The 22,299-nt window shown below is 41.7% G+C and overlaps 1 protein-coding gene across 9 annotated transcripts in view; it reads right to left on the bottom strand.

Moving 5' to 3' along the window:
* ralgapb (Ral GTPase activating protein non-catalytic subunit beta) overlaps nucleotides 1-22,299 on the bottom strand; it is a 191,750-nt gene that overhangs the window by 147,695 nt on the left and 21,756 nt on the right. For all 9 annotated transcript variants that reach the window (XM_072244752.1, XM_072244759.1, XM_072244746.1 and 6 more), the window contains one exon: nucleotides 10,267-10,453. In XM_072244752.1, coding sequence (XP_072100853.1) covers nucleotides 10,267-10,453 — 187 coding nt within the window. The remainder of the gene's footprint in view (nucleotides 1-10,266; nucleotides 10,454-22,299) is intronic.

The following is a 22,299-nucleotide window of genomic DNA, read 5'->3' as shown; positions in this document are numbered from 1 at the left end:
TCATATTGCCCGGTCTGAAGGACTTGAGTCATAAGGTAAGATTGAATAGTTTAGGACTTTATTCCTCAGAATGTAGGAGATTGAGAGGAGATTTGATAGAGGTATATAAAATTTTGAGGGGTATAAATAGGGCTAATGTAAGCAGTCTTTTTCCACTCAGGTTGTATGGGACTACAGAGGTCATGGGTTAAGGGAGAAAGGTGAAAAGTTTAAAGGGTATATGAGGGAAAACTTCACTCAGAGGGTGGTGAGAGTGTGGAATGAGCTGCCAGCACTATCAGTGCATGTGAGTTTGGTATCAATGGTTAAGCAAAGTTTGGATAGGTACATGGATAGAAAGGGTATGGAAGGCTATGGTCCTGGTGCAGGTCAATAGGAGTAGAGAGTTTAAATGTTTCAGCATGGACTAGATGTGCAGAAAGGCCTGTTTCTGTGCTGTACTCCTCTGTATGAAGGCGGAGTTGTCTTGGGAGGTAGGAGCTATATAATCGCTATTGGTGTTTCCTGATATTTCGTCAGGACCCAACCACCCCATACACCCAAGACAACTCCGCCTTCACGTAGGACTTAGGTCTGGGTGCACCCTGTCTCGCTGAAGGAGCTCTGTCTATGGCGAGTGTTTGGCGCCAGAAAAATAACCAGACCAATGGTGGTGGTGTCACCTAACATCACTGAAGTCTCTGGCAGCAGGGAGATGGATTCTAAGCTTTGGTGGAAGATTGTCTTTGTACAACAGCAGCAAAGGTTGGGTGACGTCTTGCGTATGATTCCCAATCGGGAACACCAGTAGGGGTCAAAACACTCTAACTAGATGAGCACTGCGGCAACAGAAGGCAACGGCAAACCACTGTTGAAATTTCTGCCTAGTCAATCATGGAAAGAAACAAAAGGAGGCAGCGTGAATGGGGTTGATTCTAATCAACAGAACAACACCTCGCTTGGTAGGGGTAGTCATGTGCTGCATGTGACACCAGACCGTCATCCAAACACTGTAAGCAATAGGGAAAGGCTAAGGGTAGCAACATGGAACATCTGTACACTTTACCAGAAAGGAAAGTTGGACAACACATTAAATGAAGGGAAAAGGTTGGAAGTTGATATCTTAGGCCTGTCAGAAATTAGATGGACCAACAGTGGCAAATTCACTAAGAATAGTTCTCTGATAATGTATTCTGGAGGTCAACAGCATATGTATGGAGTTGGAATTATTTTAGACAAACAAGTATCAAAATGTCTTATGGGAGATTGGGCGATATCTGACCGGCTGCTTCTAGTTAAGTTAAGGGATAACCCTTTTAATATTAGCATAGTCCAAGCCTATGCGCCAACAAATGATGTGGATGAAGAGGATATCAACAAGTTTTATGAAGATCTCGACAGTGCTTATGAGCAATGTAAATCTCAGTATATAAAAATAGTCATGGGAGATTTTAACTCCAAAGTTGGACAGGAAAGGGTTGATAACATCATAGAACCTTTTGGATTAGGGGAGAAAAATGAAAATGGAGAAAGGTTTACTGATTGATGTGTCAGAAACAACCAAGTGATCACCAATACTTGGAATAAAAACCATCCACGTAGATTGTGTACTTGGATTAGCCCTGGAGATAGAACAAGGAATCAAATAGATTTCATTATCATCAATGAATGCTTTAGAAATAACATCACAAGTTCTAAAGGCTACCCAGGAGCAGACTGTGCTTCAAGACCATTCAGTAATAGCTACTATTAAAACAAGACTAAAGAAACTGAAAAGTGGAAAAAAGAGAAAGTACATGTTGGGAGAACTTAAAAAGGATAACATACTTAAGCAACAATTCAAAACAGCTGTAGAAGAACACCACAATGAAAACTTAACAACACCTATTTGAGACAGACTTAAATATGCTATACAGCAATAAGCAAAGGAGATAATCCCAGTACAAGAAATCCAACACACCAACAAGGGGTGGATAACCCATGAAATTCTAGGTCTGATGGAACAAAGAAGGTTAGTGAAGAATAATGAAGTGTAATACAGAGAGCTAGACAGACAGACCAGACAATTAGAAACCATAGAAACTACAGCACAGAAACAGGCCTTTTGGCCCTTCTTGGCTGTGCCGAACCATTTTCTGCCTAGTCCCACTGACCTGCACACGGACCATATCCCTCCATACACCTCCCATCCATGTATTCTTAAATGTTAAAAAAGAACCCGCATTTACCACTTCGTCTGGCAGCTCATTCCACGCTCCCACCACTCTCTGTGTGAAGAAGCCCCCCCTAATGTTCCCTTTAAACTTTCCCCCCCTCACCCTTAACCCATGTCCTCTGGTTTTTTTTCTCCCCTTGCCTCAGTGGAAAAAGCCTGCTTGCATTCACTCTATCTATACCCATCATAATTTTATATACCTCTATCAAATCTCCCCTCATTCTTCTACGCTCCAGGGAATAAAGTCCTAACCTATTCAACTTTTCTCTGTAACTGAGTTTCTCAAGTCCCGGCAACATCCTTGTAAACCTTCTCTGCACTCTTTCAACCTTATTTATATCCTTCCTGTAATTTGGTGACCAAAACTGAACACAATACTCCAGATTCGGTCTCACCAATGCCTTATACAACCTCATCATAACATTCCAGCTCTTATACTCAATACTTTGATTAATAAAGGTCAATGTACCAAAAGCTCTCTTTACGACCCTATCTACCTGTGATGCCACTTTTAGGGAATTTTGTATTTGTATTCCCAGATGCCTCTGTTCTACTGCACTCCTCAGTGCCTTACCATTTACCCTGTATGTTCTACGTTGGTTTGTCCTTCCAACGTGCAATATCTCACACTTGTCTGTATTAAATTCCATCTGCCATTTTTCAGCCCATTTTTCCAGCTGGTCCAAGTCCCTCTGCAGGCTCTGAAAACCTTCCTCACTGTCTACTATACCTCCAATCTTTGTATCATCAGCAAATTTGCTGATCCAATTTACCACATTATCATCCAGATCATTGATATAGATGACAAATAACAATGGACCCAGCACTGATCCCTGTGGCACACCACTAGTCACAGGCCTCCACTCTGAGAAGCAATTCTCTACTACCACTCTTCGGCTTCTTCCATTGAGCCAATGTCTAATCCAATTTACCACCTCTCCATGTATACCTAGCGACTGAATTTTCCTAACTAACCTCCCATGCGGGACCTTGTCAAAGGCCTTACTGAAATCCATGTAGACAATATCCACTGCCTTCCCTTCATCCACTTTCCTGGTAACCTCCTCAAAAAACTCCAATAGATTGGTCAAACATGACCTACCACGCACAAAGCCATGTTGACTCTCCCTAATAAGTCCCTGTCTATCCAAATGCTTGTAGATTCTGTCTCTTAGTACTCCCTCCAATAACTTACCTACTACTGACGTTAAACTTACCGGCCTATAATTTCCCGGATTACTTTTCGATCCTTTTTTAAACAACGGAACAACATGAGCCACTCTCCAATCCTCTGGCACCTCACCCGTAGACAGCGACATTTTAAATATTTCTGCCAGGGCCCCCGCAATTTCAACACTAGTTTCCTTCAAGGTCCGAGGGAATACCCTGTCAGGTCCCGGGGATTTATCCACTTTAATTTTCCTCAAGACAGCAAGCACCTCCTCCTTTTCAATCTGTACAGTTTCCATGATCTCACTACTTGTTTCCCTTAATTCCATAGACTTCATGCCAGTTTCCTTCGTAAATACAGACGCAAAAAACCTATTTAAGATCTCCCCCATTTCCTTTGGTTCCACACAATGCCGACCACTCTGATCTTCAAGAGGACCAATTTTATCCCTTAGAATCCTTTTGCTCTTAATATACTTGTAATAGCTCTTTGGATTATCCTTCACTTTGACTGCCAAGGCAACCTCATGTCTTCTTTCAGCCCTCCTGATTTTTTTAAGTATTTTCTTGCACTTCTTATACTCCTCAAGCACCTGATTTACTCCCTGTTTCCTATACATTTCATACAACCCCCTCTTCTTCTTTATCAGAGTTGCAATATCCCTTGAGAACCAAGGTTCCTTATTCCTATTCACTTTGGCTTTAATCCTGACAGGAACATACAAACTCTGCACTCTCAAAATTTCTCCTTTGAAGGCTTCCCACCTACCAATCACATCTTTGCCAGAGAACAACCTGTCCCAAACCACGCTTTTTAGATCCTTTCTCATTTCTTCAAATTTGGCCTTCTTCCAGTTCAGAACCTCAACCCCAGGACCAGATCTATCCTTGTCCATGATCAAGTTGAAACTAATGGCGTTATGATCACTGGAACCAAAGTGCTCCCCTACACAGACTTCCGTCACTTGTCCTCTATTTCCTAAACTCGTTTCCTAACAGGATATCCAATATTGCATCCCCTCTAGTTGGTCCCTCTATATATTGATTTAGAAAACTTTCCTGAACACATTTTACAAACTCTAAACCATCTAGACTCCTAACAGTATGGGAGTCCCAATCAATATATGAAAATTAAAATCCCCTACCACCACAACTTCATGTTTCCTGCAGTTGCTTGCTATCTCTCTGCAGATTTGCTCTTCCAATGCTCGTTGACTATTTGGTGGTCTGTAATACAATCCCACTAATGTGGCCATACCTTTCCTGTTTCTCAGCTCCACCCATAAGGACTCAGTAGACAAGCCCTCTAATCTGTCCTGCCTGAGCACTGCTGTAATATTTTCCCTAACAAGCAATGCTACTCCCCCACCTTTCATTCCTCTGCCTCGATCACATCTGAAACATCGGAACCCTGGTATATTAAGCTGCCAGTCCTTCCCCTCCTGTAGCCAAGTTTCACTAATAGCTATAACGTTATAATTCCACGTATCAATCCACGCCCTCATCTTATCCGCCTTCCCGCAATACTCCTAGCATTGAAATATATACACCTCAGAAGAGTTTTACCACCACTCACAACCTTTCTATTAGCGGATTTGCTTGAACTTTTAACATCATTTATTTTCACCCCAGCCCCATTGTCAGCCCTGGCACTCTGGTTCCCATCCTCCTGCAAATCTAGTTTAAAGCCTCCCCAATAGCACTAACAAACCTCCCTGAAAGGATATTGGTCCCCCTGTAGTTCAAGTGTAACCCATCTCTCTTGTACAGGTCCCACCTGCCCCAGAAGAGGTCCCAATGATCCTGAAATCTGAAACCCTGCCCCCTACACCAATTGTGCAATATTGCAAAGGAAGAATGGCTGAATCAAAAATGCAAGTTGAAGGCCATATTAACAACAGCAAAGAAATGCACAAGAAAATTAAGGAAATTACTGGAATTAAGAAAACCTCCTCTACAGGATGCATAAGATCAGCAGACGGATCCATACTAATAGATCCAGATAAAGTATGTGAGAGGTGGATTCAGTAATATAGAGCAGTTTTTTTGAAGATAATAGAGGGGAACCCCCAGATATTAAACACCCTAATTCTGGCCCACCTATTACCAAAAAAGAAATAACTAAAGCAATGAAAAGCATGAAACATGGTAAAGCCACTGGACCTGATGACATTTCAGGAGAAATGATACAAGCCCTAGAAGATCCGGGCATAGATATTCTTTTTGAACTGTTTAATGACATATATGAGTCTGGTGCATTGCCTGACGATCTCTTGAAATCAGTATTTATAACTCTGCCAAAAATTCCTGGAACTATTGACTGTGAAAATTATAAAACGATCAGTCTTATGAGTCACATAATAAAGATCTTGTTAAGAATTGTTCTGAGTCGAATTAAAAACAAGTTGAGGCCAGAAACTTCTAAACTGCAATATGGGTCTATTGAGGATAGAGGAACTAGGAACACAATTTTCATACTACAAATGCTTTCAGAAAGGGCAAATGAATATCAAATGATGTCTTTTTATGTTTTATTGATTTCACTAAAGCATTCAACAAAGTGCAACATGAAAAATTATTTCAAATTCTTGCTAAACATTGACAGAAGAGACCAACAACTGCTTCAAAATTTATATTGGAACCAAATGGCGGCGGTAAAAATTGATGATAATATACGCAGTTGGACTAAAATTCAAAGAGGAGTTAGACAGGGATGCGTTGCCTATAGTGAAATGATTCTCAGAGAAATAGAAGACCGAGATGGAATAAAAATTGGAGGTGTTAACATCAACAATATAAGATATACAGACAATACCACCCTAATAACAAGTGTACGGGGTCTTTCTTTTGTTACATTTAAAATGGCAATTTTGTTATGTTAATCTGGGGAATGCGGCTTTGTTGTGTTTTAACGCTGCAGAGAGTTTGCGCTAACAGTTTGTTTTACTTTAAATGAGATAACAAGGTTCTATTAGCCAATGGGTGGTTATGTATCGTTTTGTTTTCGGATGCCATGCTGTATGATATGACTGTGGACTGGGTTTTGGCGGGGAGTCGGGAGGAGAGACGAGGAGGACGGCGGACGTGCGGAGAGGCTCCGGTCGATCACTCAGGGTGGTCCCGAGCCATGAGTCGACGGAATTCGGGAGGTCGTCTGACGTCGAATTGAGCTCCAACGGTAGTGCGCAAAGAACTTGGACTTTGATAAGTGTTGGCGCCTTTTTTTTCCATTACTTTCCTCTCTGTATCAAATGTATATTAATGTCATAGAATTAGTAATATCTATAAAGTGTACTTGTTAAAATTTACTGGGTGTGCTGGCTGATGATTGATGTTTGTGATTGATTCGGGCAGCGACTGACCCTGAGGGGAGTGTTGAAGCAGGTGCTGGGCGGGATTTCCCCTAGACATACACGAGCCAATATAACGGAATGTTACACAAGTGCTGCAGAAGACCTACAAATCCACCCAGACAAAGTAGTACAAACAAGTGCAGATTTTGGTCTAACCATCAACTGTAAAAAAAAAAAAACAAATGTATGGTAATATGAAAACAGCAGGATACTCCCAACTGCCAATTGTACATCGGTAACCAAGTGATTGAACAAAAGACCAGCTTTAATTACCTTGGTAGCTTTATATCACAAGATACTAGAAGTAAAGTAGAAATGAAAAGAAGAATTGCCATTGCCAAAACCAACTTCCAAAAAATGAAGCCCATTTTTACCAACAGACAACAAGGCTTAGGCCACTGAAATGTTATATCTGGTCAATCTTGCTTTATGCTTCCAAACATGGACAATAACACCAGAACTCCAAAGAAACTTAAAAGCAACAGAAATCTGGTTTCTTAGAAGAATGCTGAAAATACCATATAGAGATAGAGTAACTAATGGGACAGTACTCCAATATGCCCATACATAAAGATCTTTAATGAGAACATTAAATGAGAGGAAACTTAAATTCCTGGGCTATATCATCAGAAAGGGAGAAATAGAAGCCATTACAAAGCCATATGCTTGGGAAACGCGGAAGAGGAAGGCAAAGAAGAAAATATATGGACACTGTGAAAGAACTAACAGATCTAAGCGTGCAAGTTGTCATTGATGCTGCATGGGATCGTCCGATGCGGAAAGCCATGATCGCCCAAGTGTGTAACGCGCAAGGCACATGAAGAAGACGACTCCTCTATGAGTCCTTCATTGACACTGAGGGAAAGGTTGTCATGACACCATGTCTCTAAGCTCATTATCTCCTTCCTGTACTCAGACCCACTGTTACTTGAGATACAGCTCACTACAATAGCATTAGCTGCAAACTTAACCCTTGGATCCCATGCCTCCTTACTTTCTCAATAAGCCTTGAATGGGGTACCTTGTCAAATGCCTTGCTGAAATCCATATCCACTACATCTACTGCTCTACCTTCATCAATGTCTTTAGTCACCTCCTCAAAAAAATTCAATCAGGCTCTTAAGGCATGACCTGCCTTTGACAAAGCCATGTTAACTATTTCTAACCATATGATGCCTCTCCAAATGTTCATAAATCCTGCCTCTCAGAATCTTCTCCATCAGCTTACCAACCACTGAAGTAAGACTCACTGGTCTATAATTTCCTGGGCTATCCCTACTCCCTTTCTTGAGTAAGAAAACAACATCTGCAACCCTCCAATCCTACGGAACCTCTCCTGTCCCCATTGATGATACAAAGATCTTCGCCAGAGGCTCAGCAGTCTCCTCCCTTGCCTCCCACAGTAGCCTGAGCTATATCTCATCTGGTTCCAGAGACTTATCCATCTTGATGCCTTCCAAAAGCTCCAGCACATCCTCTTCCCTAATATCTATATGCTCATGCTTTTCATTCCGCTCTAAGTCATCCCTACAATCACCAATATCCTTTTCCGTAGTGAATACTGAAGCAAGGTATTCATTAAGTACCTCTGCTATCTCCTTTGGTTCCATACACACTTTTCTACTGTCACACTTGATTGGTCCTATTCTCTGACGTCTTATCCTCTTGCTCTTCACATACTTGTACAATGCCTTGGAGTTTTTCTTAATCCTGTCTGCCAAGGCCTTCTCATGGCCCCTTCTGGCTCTCTTAATTTCATTCTTAAGCCCCTTCTTGCTTGCTTTATAATCTTCTATATCTATCATTACCTAGTTTTTTTTGAACCTTTCGTAATCTTTTCTTTCTTTTTGACCTATCTACAACAACCTTTGTACACCACGGTTCCTGTACCCTACCATCCTTTCCCTCTCTCATTAGAACGTACCTTTGCAGAACTCCACGGAAATATCCCCTGAACATTTGTCACATTTCTTCCGTACATTTCCCTGAGAATATCTGTACCCAATTTATGCTTCCAAGTTCCTGCCTGATGTTTCCCCTTACTCCAGTTAAACACTTTCCTAACTTGTCTGTTCCTATCCCTCTCCAATACTATGCTAAAGAATTGTGATCACTATCTCCAAAATGCTCTCCCACTGAGTGACTTGACACCTGACCAGATTCATTTCCCAACACCAGATCAAGTACAGCCTCTCCTCTTATATCCCTAATTAACCAGACAGAATCAGAATCATGTTTAGTATCACTGGCCTAAGTTGTGAAAATTGTTGTTCTGTGGTAGCAGTACATTGCAATACAGAATAATTAAAAATACTAGAATAATAAAAAGATAAATTAAATAAATAGTGCAAAAAGAGAGAAAATTGAGGTAGTGTTTGTTGCCCAATCAGAAGTCTGATGCAGAGGGGAAGAAGCTGTTCCTGAAACACTGAGTGTGTGCCTTCAGGCTCTGTACCTCCTGCTTGATAGTAGTGAAACCGCCCCTTCACTGGTTTTCCCTAGAAACTTGGTTTGTTAGCCACTCTGCTAACAGCCACTGGACTCAGTGGAGAGAAAGCCATCTTTCTCACACTCTGTACATCCAAGGTCGGTATAACTTGGGTCCCACCGAACTGGAATGTTCAGATGTTTCAACCACCCGAACCACGACCTGAGCGAATACTGTGTAAATACTGCCCACGTGCAATTATCTGTCAGGAAGAAATAATAGATCGCACACCACATACAATTATAAACGTGTATTTACTAATGTCCGTTTACTCAAACAATTATTAAAATAAGAAAAACTAGAAGGGCCGATTATAATTAAACCAGTCTACATGTGCACAAGGTTGGAGCTGGATGTGTCCCTTGCTCATGGTGCCAACTCCTCATCACCGTTCACCAGTAGAACTTCCCATCTTGTACTCCATCGAAGTGCACACTTCAGTTGGATCGAATCCTATAGCTGCCTCTCCTGATCTTCCCTTTCCATCTCTCGCCGAAAGACCAGAACCCCCACCAGTGTCCATCACAAATTCTTCTCCACCCAGCTTTCTCTAGAACCTTCTACCAAATCCACCATCCTGATTGGTTGACCCAACATTCTGAAGTTGAGCATCACAGCCTCTTATCTTTTCCTGAAACCCAAACACGAACAGCAGAACACACTGATTCTACAGAAAGTTATTAAATGAAATACCCTACAGCATAAGCAGTAAGAATCTTAACTGGGGCGTTACAGTAGCAATGAGACAAGGGCAAGTATCTGCATCTACTGCCACCCTTGGCTCAGTGTTCCATGTACCCACTCCTTTCAGTGTAAAAAAAATCCTTTGACATCCTCTCATACTTTCCTTTATATTAGACCATTAGACCATAAAGCATAGGATTAGAATTAGGCCATTTGGCCCGTCGAGTCCGCTCCACCATTCCATCATAGGTAATTTATTATCCCCCTCAATCCCATTCAGCTCAGCTTTAAAAAGGTTATTTGTGATCTATTACGTCCAGCAAGGCTGTGGGACAAATTGATTTTACAGTCACAACAATAAGTTGAATTGGACTAACCTAGACGTCAGTGCACAGATGACCTTGCTCCACTGCTCTACCACAGCTGGGTGGTGTCTCCAGTTGGCCAACATTTCTCGAGCTGTCTTCCAGTAAGGCGGCGTTGGGAAACATCGTGTACAAGCCAGGAACCAGACTTCAAAGAGTACAGCAATTAATTTATCAGCGAGATTTTCTGCCAGACCACCTAAAGAGAAGCAAATCAGTGATTCTGAAAGCTGCACAGGTTTTTCGTTCACTACCACAAAGTTGAAAAATACATTTTCAGCGAAGAGCAGCAAAGACTAACTGGGCATTTTCTAAGTTGGAAGAGGTGTGAAAGGCTTTTAAATGTCCCTTTCTGTGCTGTAATGATATTAATGACAACAAAATTTTGTAGTCATTAATATCATTTTTGGCAATAACTCACAAAATTAAACATCAAATTACAGTTACTCAATGGTTGCAATTCCCACCTTAAGCACCACGTGGTCAGTGAGACAAAATATTTAAAAGGCTTAAAATCAACAGGTGATTTGAGCCATGAAAAAGACCAAGGTCAATTAATGCTCAATGCAATACATCAAATTTCCTTTGGTAAAGGTGGTGTTATTAAAACCATGGTGTCATTTCCATCTCAGTTTTATCCCCAAATCCCATAGAGAAAAGAGACTGGAGGAACATTTCGACTATGGAATGACAATATTAGATCAGCTGTAAGCCATTCAGTCTGTTGAAATCCACTCAGATAATTTATTAAGGATACAGCACAGAACCTGCCCTTCTGCCCAACATCTTCCCAACCACTGAAGATGGTTCAAGGCCACAACCGTAATACTGCCCCAGGGCATGGGACTCAGTTCACAAGTGTAATGTCACAGGCTTACTCACACAGGGTACAAGTGCCATGAAAACTAGCTTTATGCAGTAGCACAGTACATTACAAACATGGCCAACATAATAATAAAAAATTTACACAAAGTAATACTGTAATACTGTTCTGGGTAAATCAATTAAAATGACCATCTCTATAGCTTTGCAACAATTTAATACTGTACAGAGCAAATAAGGCTTACTTTAAGCCATTTTTTAAGAAGGGAAGGAGGCAGAAGAATTATGTATAGAACAAAAGGAGGACAGGAATGAAGGTAGGACCGATAAGAGATAAAAGGTGGGAAGATGTGCCTGGAGGCTGTGGAAGTGAGCAAGGTCCTCAATGAATACTTCTCTTCGGTATTCAACAATGAGAGGGAACTTGATGATGGTGAGGACAATGTGAGTAAGGTTGATGTTCTGGAGCATGTTGATATTAAGGGAGAGGAGGTGTTGGAGTTGTTAAAATACATTAGGACAGATAAGTCCCCGGGGCCTGACGGAATATTCCCCAGGCTGCTCCACGAGGCCAGGGAAGAGATTGCTGAGCCTCTGGCTAGGATCTTTATGTCCTCATTGTCCACGAGAATGGTACCGGAGGATTGGAGGGAGGCGAATGTCGTCCCCTTGTTCAAAAAAGGTAGTAGGGATAGTCCGGGTAATTATAGACCAGTGAGCCTTGTGTCTGTGGTGGGAAAGCTGAAAAAAGATTCTTACAGATAGGATCAATGGGCATTTAGAGAATCATGGTCTGATCAGGGACAGTCAGCATGGCTTTGTGAAGGGCAGATCGTGTCTAACAAGCCTGATAGAGTTCTTTGAGGAGGTGACCAAGCATATAGATGAGGGTAGTGCGGTGGATGTGATCTACATGGATTTTAGTAAGGCATTTAACAAGGTTCCACACGGTAGGCTTATTCAGAAACTCAGAAGGCATGGGATCCAGGGAAGTTTGGCCAGGTGGATTCAGAATTGGCTTGCCTGCAGAAGGCAGAGGGTCATGGTGGAGGGAGTATGTTCAGATTGGAGGATTGTGACTAGTAGTGTCCCACAAGGATCTGTTCTGGGACCTCTACTTTTTGTGATTTTTATTAACAACCTGGATGTGGGGGTAGAAGGGTGGGTTGACAAGTTTGCAGAAGACACAAAGGCTGGTGGTGTTGTACATAGTGTAGAGGATTGTCGAAGATTGCAGAGAGACATTGATAGGATGCAGAAGTGGGTTGAGAAGTGGCAGATGGAGTTCAACCTAGAGAAGTGTGAGGTGGTACACTTTGGAAGAACAAACTCCAAGGCAGAGTACAAAGTAAATGGCAGGATACTTGGAAGTGTGGAAAGAAAGCTCATGGGGTGTTAGTTTTCATAAGTCGAGGGATAGAGTTTAAGAGATGCGAGGTAATGATGCAGCTCTATAAAATTCTGGTTAGGCCACACTTGGAGTACTATGTCCAGTTCTGGTCGCCTCACTAACGGAAGGATGTGGAAACATTGGAAAGGGTACAGAGGAGATTTACCAGGATGCTGCCTGGTTTAGAGAGTATGCGTTATGATCAGAGACTAAGGGAGCTAGGGCTTTACTCTTTGGAGAGGAGGAGGATGAGAGGAGACATGATAGAGGTATACAGAATATTAAGAGGAATAGAGTGGATAGCCAGTGCCTCTTCCCCAGGGCACCACAGATACACCAGTGAAATTTAAGAGACTAGTAGACAGGTATATGGAGGAATTTAAGGTGGGGAGTTATATGAGAGGCAGGGTTTGAGGGTCAGAACAACATTGTGGGCCAAAGGGCCTATACTGTGCTGTACTACTCTATGTTCTATGTTCGAAGAAAGGAATTTATAGTTCAGTTAGCCTGACTTCAGTGGTTGGAAAGATGCTGGAGTCTATTATAAAGATGAGGACTTGGAGGCACATGATAAAATAGGCTGTAGTCAGCATGGTTTCCTTAAGGGGAAATCTTGCCTGAGAAAACGGTTGGAAGTCTTTGAGGAACTAACAGAATCAGATTCATTGTCACCAGCATGTGACGTGGAATTTATACTTTATACTTTATTGTCGCCAAACAATTGATACTAGAATGTACAATCATAACAGCGATATTTGATTCTGCGCTTCCCGCTCCCTGGATTACAAATGGATAGTAAATATTAAAAATTTAAATTATAAATCATAAACAGAAAATAGAAAAATGGAAAGTAAAGTAGTGCAAAAAAAAACCAAGAGGCAGATCCAGATAGTTGGAGGGTACGGCCCAGATCCGGGTCAGGATCCGTTCAGCAGTCTTATTACAGTTGGAAAGAAGCTGTTCCCAAATCTGGCCGTACGAGTCTTCAAGCTCCTGAGCCTTCTCCCGGAGGGAAGAGGGATGAAAAGTGTGCTGGCTGGGTGGGTCGTGTCCTTGATTATCCTGGCAGCACCGCTCCGACAGCGTGCGGTGTAAAATGAGTCCAAGGACGGAAGATTGGTTTGTGTGATGTGCTGCGCCGTGTTTACGATCTTCTGCAGCTTCTTCCTGTCTTGGACAGGACAACTTCCATACCAGGTTGTGATGCACCCTAGAAGAATGCTTTCTATGGTGCATCTATAAAAATTAGTGAGGGTTTTAGGGGACAGGCCAAATTTCTTTAGTTTTCCCAGGAAGTCAAGGAGCTGGTGGGCCTTCTTGGCAGTGGACTCTGCTTGGTTGGGCCAAGTCAGGTCATTTGTGATATTGACCCCGAGGAACTTAAAGCTTTTGACCTGTTCCACTTGGGCGCCAACGATGTAAATTGGGTCGTGCGGTCCGCTACTCCTTCTGAAGTCAACAACCAATTCCTTTGTCTTGCTGACGTTGAGGGATAGGTTATTGTCTTCGCACCATGCCACCAGGTTCTTAATTTCCTCTCTGTACTCAAACTCATCATTACCCGAGATACGGCCTACAATTGTTGTGTCATCAGCAAACTTATATATTGAGTTTGATGGAAACTTGGCTACACAATCATGGGTGTACAGTGAGTACAGCAGGGGGCTGAGTACACAGCCTTGTGGGGCACCGGTACTCAGAGTGATTGTAGAGGAGAGCTTGTCCCCTATTTTTACAGCCTGGGTCCTGTCTTTGAGGGAGTTGAAGATCCAGCTGCAGATCTGAGTGCTAAGGCCCAGGTTCCGGAGCTTAGGGATCAGTTTACTTGGAATGGTGGTATTAAAGGCAGAGCTGCAGTCAATGAAAAGGAGCCTTACGTATGCGTCTTTATTTTCCAGGTGTTCTAAGAAGGAATGTCGGGCCAGGGGGACAGCATCTGCCGTTAACCTGTTGCTCCGGTAGGCGAATTGCGAAGCGTCGAGGTGGACTGGTAGGCTGTGGTTGATGTGTGCCATAACCAATCGCTCGAAACACTTCATAGCAATTGATGTCAGAGCCACAGGTCAATAGTCATTCAGGCATGCCACCTTGTTCTTCTTCGGCACTGGGATTATCGTTGCCATCTTAAAACACTTAGCAGCAGCAGTTCAATGCAATACATAACCCAGAAGAGAAAAATATAATAATAAACAAGTAATTCAGTTACACTATACGTATATTGAATAGATAAAAAAAACGCAGAAAACAGAAATATTGCGTATTAAAAAAAGTGAATTAGTCCAAGGATTCAATGTCCCTTTAGGAATTGGATGGCAGAGGGAAAGAAGCTGTTCCTGAATTCGGCAGAACGAATAAAGATGTGGACTATTTTCGAAATGGGGAGAAAAATTCAAAAATCAGAGGTGCAAAGGGACTTGGAAGCCCTTGTGTAGAATTCCCTAAAGGTTAATTAGGAGCTTGAGTCACTGGTAAGGAAGGCAACGACAATGTTAGCATTCATTTTGAGAAACTAGAATATAACAGCAAGGATATAATGCTGAGGCTTTATACAGCATTCGTCAGACCACAGGAGTATTGTGAGCAGTTTTAGGCTCCTATTCTAAGATGTGCTGGCATTGGAGAGGGTTGCGGTGTCTCTGACCAGAGGGCAAAATCTCACAATAGAAGGATGTCAATTTGGAACAGATATGAGAAAACTTTCTTTTGCCAGAAAGCTGTGTAAGCCAAGTCATTGGGTATATTTAAGGTGGACGTTGATAGGTAATTTATCAGGGCGTCAAAAGCTTCAGGGAAAATGCAGGAGAATGGGGTTGAGACAGATAATAAATTAGACATGATGGAATGGCGGAGCAGGTTCGATAGGCCGAATGGCTCAATCCTGCTCTTATAACTTATGATCTTACTTTTACGATGAATCAATACAGGATAAATAAAGTGCTTCAAGTTGTGTAAAAAAATTGTAAAAGTTTAACCTACTGGGTATTGTTGCTCAATTTCATATCCTCGCATCCTCTACACTAAACTGGGATTCCAAATCCACATCCACTCCATTGACAACCTACCTTTCTAAAAATGCCTTCACACTATTGCCTATTTACTGCTAATCCCCTCATCTATCTTTGTTATATACAGATATAACTGTGCAACACACTCCTGCAGAGCTTCCTAACCTCCACCATGCAATCTAAACTCGTATGAAACACATCCTCCCATGTTAAAACTTGTATCACACCAATTGCTTATTGCATAAAAATAAAGGCTTCAGGTGTAAAAATGTCTCAACTGTAAAGATTGTAAGACACAGGAGAAGAATTAGGCCATTTGGCCCATCCAGTCTGCTCCGCCATTCAATCATGGCAGAATCTATCTTCCCCACAATGTTGTGCCGACCCTTAATCCCTACTTCCCATATAACCCCCCACCTTAAATTCCTCCATATACCTGTCTAGAAGTCTCTTAAATTTCACTAGTGTATCTGCCTCCACCGACTCAGGCAGTGCATTCCACACACCAACCACTCTCTGAGTAAAAAAACAAGAATGTTCCTCTAATATCCCCCTTGAACTTCCCACCCTTTACCTTAAAACCATGTCCTCTTGTATTGAGCAGTGGTGCCCTGGGGAAGAGGCACTGGCAGTCCACTCTATCTATTCCTCTTAATATCTTGTACACCTCTATCATGTCTCCTCTCATTCTCCTTCTCTCCAGAGGGTAAAGCCCTAGCTCTCTTAATCTCTGATCATAATGCATACTCTCTGAACCAGGCAGCATCTTGGTAAATCTCCTCTAACATAGAATGAATGCTAACATAGCATTTGCCTTCCTCACCACCAACTCAACCTGCAATTTAACCTCTAGGGTGTTCCACACAAAGACTCCCAAGTCCCTTTGCATCTCAGAATTTTGAGTTTTTACCTCATTTAGAAAAAATGTCTGCACATTTGTTTTTACTACCAAAGTGCATGACCATGCATTTTTCAACATTGCATTTTGTTTGCCACTTTCTTGCCCATTCTCCTAATCTGTTTAAGTCCTTCTGCAGCCTACCTGTTTCCTCAACACTACCTGCCACTCCACCAATCTTCATATCACCTGCAAACGTGGGAACAAAACCATCTTTTCCATCATCTAAATCGTTGACGTATAGCATAAAATGTGACCCCTGCGGAACAGGACTGGTCATTGACAGCCGACCAGAAGAGGATTATTTTATTCTCACTTGTTGCCTCCTTCCAATCAGCCAATGCTCCAACCATGCCAGTGACTTTCCTGTAATACCATGAACTCTTAACTTGGTAAGCAGCTTCATGTGTGATACCTTGTCAAAGGCCTCTGAAAGTCCAAATATACAACATCCACTGCATCCCCTTTATCTATCCTACTTGTAATCTCCTCAGGTTCACCAAGCAAGATTTTCCCTTAAGAAAACCATGCTGACTTTGTCCTATCTTATCCTGTGTCACCAAGTCCTTCATAATCTCATCCTTAATAATTGACTCCAACATCTTCCCAACTACTGAGGTCAGGCTAACTGGTTTATAATTTCCTTTCTGGTGCCTTTCTCCAAGACTGGAGTGACATTTGCAATTTTCTAGTCCTCTGGCACCATGACAGAGTCCAATGATTTTTGAAAAATCATTACTATTTCCTCCACAAACTCTACTGCTTCCTCTTCCAGAACCGTAATGTGCAGTTCATCTGGTCCAGGTGACTTATGTACCCTTGGGTCTTTCAGCTTCTTGTTAAATATATTTTTATTGAAGGAATGGCACAATACAGGATACATAATGGATTACATTTTCTTCCATTTTGCTTTTATATCTTACCCCTAAACAAACCTCCCCTCACCCACCCTCCCAGAACATACCATGACAGTTAATGTATTTACAATACAACTCACAAATACAAGTACGGATATTTCACAGCCATACCCCCACATTACTTCATGACGACGGCCCACACACATCCACAACATGTCAGATGATCCAAAATACACTCATATTACAATTCATCAACCACTCTGTGAGGTAAACCATATGCATGTTAAAAGGGAGGCAACTTCCCAAATACAATCAAATGCCCTCAACTAGGTAATTCCTTAAGACTCCCAAAACATGACAAGAAAGGTCCCCATTTTGAATAGACTCCCTCAAAGTGAATTTAATCTTTTCTAATTTCAGAAAAAACATTACGTCCTCTAACCAAGCAGCAGCAGATGGGGGAGTGGCAGATTTCCAGACCAGCAAAATTCTCCTTTGGGCCAATAGCGATGTAAATGCAGTGATATTCCACTGGCTTGCATTTAAACCCAAATCATCATCTGCCACACCAAATACAGCTATAAGCGGGTAAGGTCTCAGTGTCACCCCCAAATCCTCACTGATAATTTTAAAAGCCAGTACCCAATAGCCATCAAGCCGAGGGCAAGACCAAAATGCATGCACTAAACCAGCTGGAGAGAAGGAATACCTGTCACAGCCAGTGTCTGTCCCAGGGTACATGTCTGCAAGTCTGGCTTTACTTAAATGTACCCTGTGTAAAACTTTAAATTGTATGAGCCCCAGTCTAGCACATGATGATGAGAAATGAACCCGATTCAATGCTTTTGCCCAATATTCCTCAGCCAGATCCATACAAAGGTCATCTTCCCACCTAGCTTTAGTTTTGTTTAGATCTTGAACTCCCAAAGACATCAGCTGACAGCATAGTACAGAGATCAGTCCTTTATTATTAAAGCTAAGAGTGAGTTTTTCCCACAACATAGCAGGTGGTAGATCAGGAAAAGAGGGAAATTCTTCCTTGACAAAGTGATGAATCTGCAGGTATTTTAAAAAATGTGTATGCGGAAGGCCATATTTACTGCATAGGTTATCAAAACTATCAAATAAGTTATCAGTGCACAAATCCTTAATGCGATTAAGACCGTTCAAACCCCATTGTCTAAAAATTGAATCGAGTGTGGAGGGAAGAAATAGATGGTTTCTATGAATGGGACCAAAAACTGAAGCTGATGTGAACTTATAGTGGCAGCGAAATTGTTTAAAAATTTTGAGGGTGGAGAGCCGACTGAGTTAGATGTGAATTGAGAGGATTTCAATGGTAAGGAAGAATACAATAAAGCTGGGAGAAATGAGGACTGGCAAGACCATGTCTCAGGCAGGCACCAGTTTATATCTGGCCCGTGGAGCCAAAATAATACCTTTTGAATGTTCAATGCTCAGTAGTTATGAATAAAGCTAGGAAGGCCCATTCCATCTACGTCACGACCACTTTGGAGAGTGTGCTCATTAACCCTTGGGATCTTATTTTTCCAAATAAAGGAGGTTATAGCTTGGTCGACTGATTTGAAAAATAACTTAGATAAGAAAACTGGCAAGCACTGGAACAAATAAAGAAATCTGGGAAGTATAGTCATTTTCACTGATTGAATTCTCCCAGCTATAGTAAGGGGTAACCTGAGGCCTGTAGTTAGCTTCAAATAGAGATGTAAAAGAGCGAGTAATGTGTATTCCTAGATATACAAAACCATCTTGAGAAAAGGCAAAGATTCCTGTCGGATCTGTAGGGCCAAGTTATTAATGGGAAAGCATTTGCTTTTTTATAAGTTCAGTTTATAGCCAGAGAAGGCTCCAAACTGGCCTAATAATGACACAATAGCAGGACCACTACCTACAGGGTCGCTAACATAAAGTAAGAGGTCATCAGCATATAGGGATACACGGTGTTCCATGTTCCCTCTCCTAACTCCTTGAAATAATGTAGTTGAATTAGGTGCAATAGAAAGAGGCTCAATTGCAATTGCAAAAAGAAGAGGGGACAATGGGCAGCCTTGGCGAGTGCCACGTGTTAATGGGAAATAGTCAGATCGAAAATAATTTGTCTGTATACACACTAAAGGCGACTGATATAATAGCTTAACCCAGGCTACAAATATTCTGCCAAATCCAAATTTCTCCAAAACACTAAACAAGTATACCCACTCCACTCTATCAAACGCCTTCTCTGCGTCCAAGGAGATAACAACCTGCGGACTCGGAGAATCACTAGGTGAATAAACCACATCATTTTTTTAAAAAAATGGCGATTTTTAATAAAACCTATTTGATCATCTGAAACTATCTTGGGAAAGGGGCATTCTAAACGGCATGCAAGCACTTTAGCCAAAATTTTCACATCCACATTCAAAAGTGAGATGGGGCGATATGATCCACATTGAGTCGGGTCCTTGTCCTTTTTAAGAAGCGAAATAGATGCCTGTGAAAGAGTAGGTGGAAAGGAACCATTCTCCAAAGATTCTTGAAACACTTCTAGAAGGACCGGTATGAGCTTATCCTTAAATTTCTTATAAAATTCTATCAGATAACCATCAGGACCTGGGGACTTACCACTCTGCATAGCCATAATGGCATTATTAATCTCTTCCTGCCCAAGAGCCCGATTTAAATTCTCCACCTCCTCTGGTTCAAGGGTTGGTATTTCCAAATTATCTAAAAAATGTTCCATATGAAGGTTAAACTTCGCTTGCAAATCAGCTCGGCTTTTATATAATTCCGCAGTGGGTGCCTCAGGATATTGCCTATCCAGGTCCAAAATAGATTGCAATAACACTTGCATTTCCTTCCAACGCTCTTTATTGGCATGTGCAGTACAAGATATTATTTGACCCCTCAAGTAAGTTTTTAAAGTTTCCCAAAGTAAAGAGTACGATACTGACTCAGTTTTGTTAGTCTCGAAGAATGTGTCAATGTTAACTGATATACAATTACAAAATTTCTCATTGCAAAGCAAAAGGGGGTTAAGTCTCCCCACAGGCCGTTCTCTAATGTTTAAAGGAAAACAAGTCCAGTTTCACGGGCGCGTGATCAGATATAACTATAGCAGTGTACTCAATTTGTCTAATCATTGGTGTCAAGGAGCTATCTATAAAGAAGTAGTCTAGCCTGGAATGGGAGTGGTGAACATGAGAAAAGAAAGAGAATTGCCTAACTGATGGATACAAAAATCTCCACGGATCCATATAACTATTTTGTTGCATAAACATGGAGAAGGCATTTGCCATACCAGAAAGTGTTCCCCTAGAGCTAGACCTATCAAGCAGTGGGTCAATAGCACAGTTCAAATCTCCTGAAAAGATTAGCTGGTGTGTGTTCAGGTTAGGTATTAATGACAAAACCTTATTTGCAGAGTGGATGTCGTCCCAATTAGGGGCATAAACATTTACCAAAATGACAGATATCTGAAAAAGAGATCCAGAGACTATAATAGAGTGATCATTGTCACTGATTACATCAGATGGTGTAAACTGCATTCTTTTGGTGATTAATATTGACACCCCCCTGGACCTACTATTAAATCTGGAATGAAAAACCTGACTAATCCATGCTTTACGAAGTCTATTATGGTCTTCCACTCTTAAATGTGTCTCTTGTAGAAATAGTATGCTTTTAATTGTTTCAAGTGAGAGAAAACTTTAGCTCCTTTAACAGGACCATTGAGCCCCTTTACATTCCAAGAAATAAACCTCACAGGGTGGCCACCATCAGCAGCACTCACGTTAACCATATCAAAAGACACACAGGGCCTACAATCCAAGACAGTGTGAGGGCACAAGTTGCACACACTAACGCACAATGAAAAGAAAGTCTGGCCAATCCATAACACACAAAAGAATAAGCTGCCATGGTAATCCCCCAAAACACTCCCCTTACCCCTTTACATAAACAACAAAAAAACACAATTAACCCCCGAAACCTAGATCTATCTCCTCAACTGAGGATGATCGCAGGCATTAACAAACAAGAAACTTCCAAAGCGTTCCCCATACAACCAAACTTTCAATCTAATCTAGGGTGGTTTCCCTCCTTAAAATTTATACCATCACTTATTCTACCTTTAATACACACATATCAAGCAAAGCGTTAAAAACAAAAAAAAACTAGGAAACCAAATGCCCCAGATACAAATCCCAAATATTTACATTTTGCTGGTTGAAAGTTCTTGTTAATCAGATTCCGCAGCATAGCAGTTCGACCCAATTGCGTTCCAGAAATTAAATTCGAAAAAATGAACAATGAAGTTGATTGCGAAAATTAACAGTTTGCCTCGGCAGGAGGCCCCTTCAATGCTACAAGAATAACCTAAAAAAAAGTCATCGCTCTTCTCGTTCTTCTTCTCCCCAGCGCGAATGGTAAAACTCTTTGGCTGCCTCTGGTGTAATGAAATAATGCTTTTTACCTTCATGCACGACCCGGAGCTGGGCAGGATACAAGAGGGTGAAACTGACCCCTTTCCCGTAAACCAGGGATTTCACCTCCTTGAAAGCTGCTTGTTTTTCCCCAGCTCAGCACTAAAATCCTCATGGAAAAAGCACGCGATATCCGCGGAAATACAGCTCCTGTTTCCCTCTATTGATGATGTGTTGCTTATCTTGAAAGAAGTGAAAGAGAACCAGGAACGTTCTTAGTCTCGTTTGCTTGGCTCCAGAGACACCAGATGGTTTAGGCCCGACTCGGTGAGCACGCGAATGTATGAGAGACCTTGGGAAAAAATTTGTCCCCAGCACTTCGTCAAAAAAAATCAGTCATAAATTTAACAGGGTCTGAACCTTCCAAATTTTCAGGAATGCCGACCACTCTCAAATTGGATCTCCGCAACCGATTTTCGAGGTCAGCAACAGGCCAGGCAGCATCTCTAGGAAGAGGTACAGTCGACGTTTCAGGTCGAGACCCTTTGTCAGGACTAATTGAAGGAAGAGTGAGTAAGAGATTTGAAAGTGGGAGGGGGAGGGGGAGATTCCCCCCCCCCCCCACTTTCAAATTCCTTCCTTCAGTTAG

This window comes from Mobula birostris, chromosome 2, assembly GCF_030028105.1.
Source record: "Mobula birostris isolate sMobBir1 chromosome 2, sMobBir1.hap1, whole genome shotgun sequence".
Classification (NCBI taxonomy): Eukaryota; Metazoa; Chordata; class Chondrichthyes; order Myliobatiformes; family Myliobatidae; genus Mobula; species Mobula birostris.
Note: the sequence above shows the minus strand (reverse complement) of the source record. Positions and strands in the feature narration are given on the sequence as shown.